This window comes from Melozone crissalis, unplaced genomic scaffold, assembly GCF_028551555.1.
Source record: "Melozone crissalis strain CALT ecotype California unplaced genomic scaffold, PUWL_Pcris_2 ptg000041l_1, whole genome shotgun sequence".
Classification (NCBI taxonomy): domain Eukaryota; kingdom Metazoa; phylum Chordata; class Aves; order Passeriformes; family Passerellidae; genus Melozone; species Melozone crissalis.
Window position 1 is genome coordinate 11,162,087 of NW_026535819.1, and position 6,000 is coordinate 11,168,086.

The 6,000-nt window shown below is 57.2% G+C and overlaps 1 protein-coding gene across 1 annotated transcript; it reads left to right on the top strand.

Moving 5' to 3' along the window:
* The first annotated feature begins 2,953 nt into the window (after nt 1–2,953).
* Nucleotides 2,954–5,053, top strand: NRARP (NOTCH regulated ankyrin repeat protein). Its single transcript, XM_054283997.1, has one exon. The coding sequence runs from the start codon at nt 2,969–2,971 to the stop codon at nt 3,320–3,322; it is 354 nt and encodes a 117-aa protein (XP_054139972.1). The 5' UTR covers nt 2,954–2,968; the 3' UTR covers nt 3,323–5,053.
* Nucleotides 5,054–6,000: the final 947 nt, after the last annotated feature.

Sequence of the window (6,000 nt, forward strand, 5' to 3'; positions counted from 1 at the left end):
TCAGAAGGGAGCGGGTAAATCACTGCGTGGGACTGCGGGCTTTGCAGGGCCCCATAAAGCGAGGGCAGGGCCTCCCAGCGCCGGCCGCGGCCCCCGACAGCCCCTGACAGCCCCTTCGTGCAGGGAGCCTGGCCCGGCCGTCACACCGCTCCCGGCTCCTCTCCGGTTACAGAGCTGGGTACAAACTGGAGCTGAAACGCAGCTTTTCAAATCTTTTTATTTCCCGTTTTTTCCCTCCCTTGCTTTTTGGCTCTTTCCCATCCCTCTCTGGCCGCGTTCCCAGACCGAGTCCTGCCCCCACCTGCCAGTCCCGAACATTTGCATGGCTGGGTCCCTGCCCGCGCTCTTTTTCTCACCAATGTCACTGGCAAACGCAGATTTGCTTGCAAGGATGTAACTCTGGCCAAGCCCCAGACCGGGGAGGTGTGAGCAATTCCCACTCTCCCACGGCTCGCTCGCAGGGCTCTACACCTCGCAGAATACGGCCAGGAAAGACACAAAATCAGCTGTCCCAGGATATTTAGGAGTAAATAGGAGAGGGCGAGCCAGGCACAGCAGAGCCCCGACACCCAGGCCATCGCACCTACGTCCGGCAAAGCTGCCGCTCGACCCCACTGCCTTCCCTTTGCCAGCTTTGTGGCGATGGCTTTGCTGGGATTGGTGTCCGGGGCTGGTCACGGGCTGCGGTGGCTCCGGCGCTCCCCGCACGCCGTTTGCGCCGCCGGAGCTGCCGTGAGTCACCGTGAGTCACGGCACGTCCCGCCGCCGCACCGGAGACGGGGCAGGGATCGCCGCTGGTGGCTCCGCTGACACCGTGGCCGGGGTGCTGGGGACAGAGCCACCGCCGGCCGCCCGGCTCGGGGCCCTCCGGGGACGGGGCAGAGGCAGCGGCGGCGCCGGTTCGGGTCCTGGGGCAGACCCGGCTCCTGCACGGACCCTCAGAGCTTCGGGCGCCGAGCCCATCGCAGGGCCCCGTGCTGGCGCTGCAGGGGCCCAGCGGAGCAGGGACATCCTGGTAGAAGCTGCACAGGCACAGGAGAGCAGAGGCGGGGTCTGCAGCCCCCAGCAGCAGTAACATTCCAATCCCTCCTATCCCGTGAGAACGATGGACCGCAACACACTCACATTAGAGAGGTGTGACCGGGACAGCTCTGGCCGGAGGAAGCCAAACAGTCAGACAGAGACCAGACAGATGGAATTGGGATAGAGATTGGGATGAGAGGGGCACGGGTGAGAAGATAGGGATGGGTGGATGGGGATTGGATGGGGCTGGGGATGGAGATGGGGATGGGGGTGGGAGTGTGCATGGGCATAGGATGAGGGTGGAGACAAGGACAGGATGGAGATGAGGAGATGGGAACGGAGATGGGGATGGATGTGAAGATGGGAATGGGGATAGGGATGAGAAGAACTAGCTGCAGAAATTGACTTAGAGAAGCAGACTCCTTATGGGAGGAGAATGAGGAGCTGCTTCAACAACTCCTTACAGCCTAAATCCAGGTGGGATGAGAAGGACCCAGATGGGGCAGGAGTGTTCCCAGACTACTCCAGCTGCTGGGAAAAGCCACGGGAACAGGCGGTGGGGCAAGTCACACTCGGAGCTCAAGGCCACTATCCTCCAGCTGTGCAACAGACACTCCGTGATGGCACATTTCATCTGCTGGGGCTGAATTTAGCAGTAGGCCGATTTCTCCCTCTCCCTTCCCAAAAGGACAAGCCAGCAGTGCCAGGTGACAGCAGCTTGCCACCCAGCTGCCCCGGCGCGGCTGCTGTCACCTCGGTTTATGACACGCTCCTTCCTCTCTCCCCGCACCTCCCGCCCTCTCCTGCTGACCAAATGCCCGGCAGGCGGTGGGAGCTGGCCCGGGAGCGCCGCTTCCCACCTGGACCCGCCGTTTGCTCCCGGGGACCAAACGGGAACAGGAGGAGGGTTGGGGGTGGGGGAGGCCAAGAGAGCCCCTCCAGAGGGTCCCCTCAGCATCGTTTTTGGTTGATGCACTGCTTTCGGGATTTTTTTCCCCCACCTTTCCGCTTCCCTGTGGTATCCACAGCTCCCAGCACTCCCGCACCAGGAACATGCTCATCGGGTGGCCGATGAAGCTCCAGGGCTGGCAGTACATGGTGGGGGCTGCATCTTTTCCGCCTTAAATCAATCTCACCCGTGGGTCCCTGAAAGCCCCCCCTGGGAGCCTGCAGAGGCGCTGGACCCCGCGAGCTGAACGCCCTGTTCTGCTCTGGGACCCGTCCCTGTTGGCTCACGGGGACACAAGCCCGCAGCAACGCGGTGTCACCCCAAATCGGGGGTAGCCGCAGCCCCTTGGTGACCGTCATTCTTGCGGGTCCCGACTGGGGGGCCCGAGCCGAGCCGAGCCGAGCCGAGCGGGGCCGAGCCGAGCGGGGCCGAGCCGAGCCGAGCCGAGCCGAGCCGAGCCGAGCCGAGCGGGGCCGGGCCGGGCCGAGCCGAGCCGAGCCGAGCGGGGCCGAGCCGAGCGGGGCCGAGCCGGGCCGAGCCGAGCCGAGCCGAGCCGAGCCGAGCCGAGCCGAGCGGGGCCGGGCAAAGCCGGGGCGGGAGCGCCCCCCATCGCCCCCTCCCTCCCTCGCAGCGCCCGCGCCCGTCCCGCTCACCCCGCGGAGGGGGCGTGGCCTTCCCGTTCTGCCACGCCTCCCGCGCCCGTTCGGGCCAGTAGGCGCTCGGCTGGCGGCCCCGCCCCCGCGGCGCGTCACGGCCGTGCCATTGTTATGCAAATAAAAGGGCGGGTAAAAGGCGCGCGCGGGCCGGGGCGCTGCAGAGCTGCGGGGCGCGGGCAGCGGAGCAGCGAGCGCAGAGCGGCGGGGCCGGGGCGCGGCGGCAGCGGTGGCACCACAGCCCAGCCCCGGCGGCGGCCGCAGCACCGCCCGCCCGCCGCCGCATGCCCGGGCGGGCGCCGCCGTCGCCGTCCATGCGGGGCGGCGGGGCCGAGGCGGCGGCATGAGCCAGAGCGAGGTGTCGCCGTGCGCGGCGCCGCCGCCGCCCCCCAGCCAGCGGGTGTTCCAGGAGGCGGTGCGGCGAGGCAACACCAAGGAGCTGCAGTCGCTGCTGCAGAACATGACGAACTGCGAGTTCAACGTCAACTCCTTCGGGCCCGAGGGCCAGACGGCGCTGCACCAGTCCGTCATCGACGGTAACCTCGAGCTCGTCAAGCTCCTGGTCAAGTTCGGCGCCGACATCCGCCTGGCCAACCGCGACGGCTGGAGCGCCCTGCACATCGCCGCCTTCGGGGGCCACCAGGACATCGTCCTCTACCTGATCACCAAGGCCAAATACTCCGCCGGCGCACGGTGATGCCGGGGCTGCCCCCGCTGCGCTCGCCCGCCACTGCCGGGACCGCCCGCCCGGTGATGCCGGGTGTCCCCCGGCCCGCGCCGCCCCGGCCATGCCGGCCACTCTCCCCGCTCCCCCGGCCGCCAGAGCTGCTCCCGCCCCCGCCCGGGGCGGGTTTGGCGAAGATTTGGGGCCCCACGCAGAACACGCCACATTTTTAAGTTTTTTGTTTGTTTGTTTGTTTGTTTGTTTTTAATCTTCCAAGGGTTGTTTCCTACTGTAACGTGGGTTTTTTCCTCCATCTACCTCGGCTGCACTCACAGTATTCACGATTTCAGTTTGACATCTGGGCAGATGCTTTAACACCCCCCGCCCCGTTCCCTCTCCGCTAATATTTAATCCCCCCTCCCAGCCCTCCTTGTTCCCGACCCTCCCATTTAAAGTGTTCTGGCTCAGAAACTAATTCATTTCAACGCCCCCCAAAGCCCCCCCGCAGACCCCCGCTGCTGCTGGGGCCCCCTCTCCGGTGCCAGCCCCGCGCCCGATGCCCCGTCCATGGGCCGCGGCTTCCTGGCGAGGAGGAGCAGGAAAGTCTTCTTCCTCTCCAAGGTTTTCCCAGTGTTTCCCACCGCTGACTTTTTTTTTTTGTCGAGGCGACTCCGTTGGAATATGACAGACGTGGTTTTCTCACCCCGATTGCTCCTGGGTTTGGTTGATTTTGCGTTGGGTTTTCTGCTTTGGTTCTTCATTGGGTGTCTGAAGAAAGTCCGCATCCTCGCCCACTCCATGAATCCGTTTAGCACACGTGAGATCCCAGGAAAAGACACTGAGTCCTTGTGGTTTTGTGTGTAAAGGGGGATTAGCAAATCCTGGACTGTTTTTTTTCTTAAAAAAAAAAAAAAAAAAAAAAAAAAGTGAAATAAACTCTAGAGGCAGAGGATTTGCTTTTGCACAGAAAAGGGGCGCGAGCGCTCTCTGCTGCCTACAGAGATGCTGGAAAACTACTGAAAAGAGTTTGGGAACTTTTATTTTTTCTTTTGGTGAAACTTGGATAACACTTCTCAATGCAGAACGATTCACTTGACGTACGTACACTCACCCGCCTTTTATAGGAGATATATATCCCACCGTATATATCTTTATAAAGGAAAGGGAGAAAGCAGAGCGAGCCACCCGAAGGCGCATTTTGAAGTGACTGCACGTATAATCGCAAATGCTGCTTTTTTATTGCTATGGCACAAGAACATCCATTTGGAAAATGCGGAAAAGTTCAGAAGTCTCCTTTCTCCTGCTGGTCTTTCAGCCCTCTTCTCGTCTGCACTAAAGCCATCCGTGTCACTGCCATCTCCCTGCTTTTTCCTCTCTTGCTCCCTGCATCCAAACCATTCTGATTAAAAAAGAGAAAAGAAAATAGTTACCTGCTGGTTTATTGGGGTTGTGTCTTACCTATTTATCATGTCTGTATATATTTGTGGGTGAAGATTGTGAGCCTGGTTTTGTTTGAAGCTGATGGTGAGTGTTTCAAAAATATGGTTTGGGATATATGCCCTTTTTTTGTTCATTTTTTCTTTTCCTAGTCTTAAAACTAAAAAAAAAAAGAAAACAAAAAAATAGAGTCTGCCCTGATTATTTCCCATTGCACTGAATATTCTGCTTTGTCTCTGATAATTTCACCTGCAGTTGTTTGCGTTTTGTTGGGTTTTTCATTTGTTTTTGTTCTTCTTCCACTTCAACAATTTGAGATGGTTTAAAAAGCTCTAGATTTAAACAAGAAAAAAAGCCCTGTCAAAAGTGTCTACTGTTATTGCTGTAATTTGCAAGGAACTGCTTGGCCGAAGTCTTTCTGTGAGCATGGAAGGAGTGTCCAGCACTTCCACTGGTGCTTCTGTGCGGTAGTTATGGGGTGGGAACAGGACCTTTCCTAGTGAGGTTTTATCGTTGTTACCAGATGGTTGCACATTATTTTTTTTTACGTAAATGGATTTGCCACAATGAAATGTCATAACATTTATGACATGATATTAAAAAGTGTATTGTAAAGCCAAGTTCTAGATGGATTTTTAAAAAGAAATCTTGGTTATAAACCCAGTCTAAAGGGAGCTCTGTCCAGTGTTGTAAAGACAACATGATGTAACCCATATTTATATTTTTATAAAATACCTATTAAGACTGTGAATCTCCTGTGTGAATTGCTGGGTGAGTTGTTTAAGAAAAGTATTGTTCCTTTTCAGCCTCCTGGAGCTTTAGACACGCTGAGATTTTTGGGAAACTGTACGTCGGGGAAGGGGGTTTGCTCTGAAATTGTGAGTTGATGTATTTTTACATCCCTTTGTATTTTACTGAAAAGCTGCTGCCCTTCCTAGTCCCTAGAGTTTCAATTTTCTATGCAACCCCCACACCCCCGTCTCTCTTGATCCTGAGAAGTAAAAGGGATGCAGATTGATTCAAATTGAAATGAGGGTCCCCCCACCCCCCTTGTTGGCTCATCGTGCTGCTGACCCTTCACGCCAAAACGGGGAGTACAAGGAAAAAAAAAAGAGGCAGGTGGGGGAGGCTGTTTTGTGCATGACTGGTTGCCTTCCAGCAGTCATCTTTTTAATTATTATTGTTATTTTTCTAAGAAGAATATATTGATAATGTCAGTGAAATAAGCAGACATTGAAGCTGATGCACAGATTGCTCCAGAAAGGAGTTTTTCT

Bases quoted from the DNA above. Each gene is read 5' to 3' on its own strand.
- NRARP (XM_054283997.1), top strand. From the start codon at position 2,969: ATGAGCCAGAGCGAGGTGTCGCCGTGCGCGGCGCCGCCGCCGCCCCCC.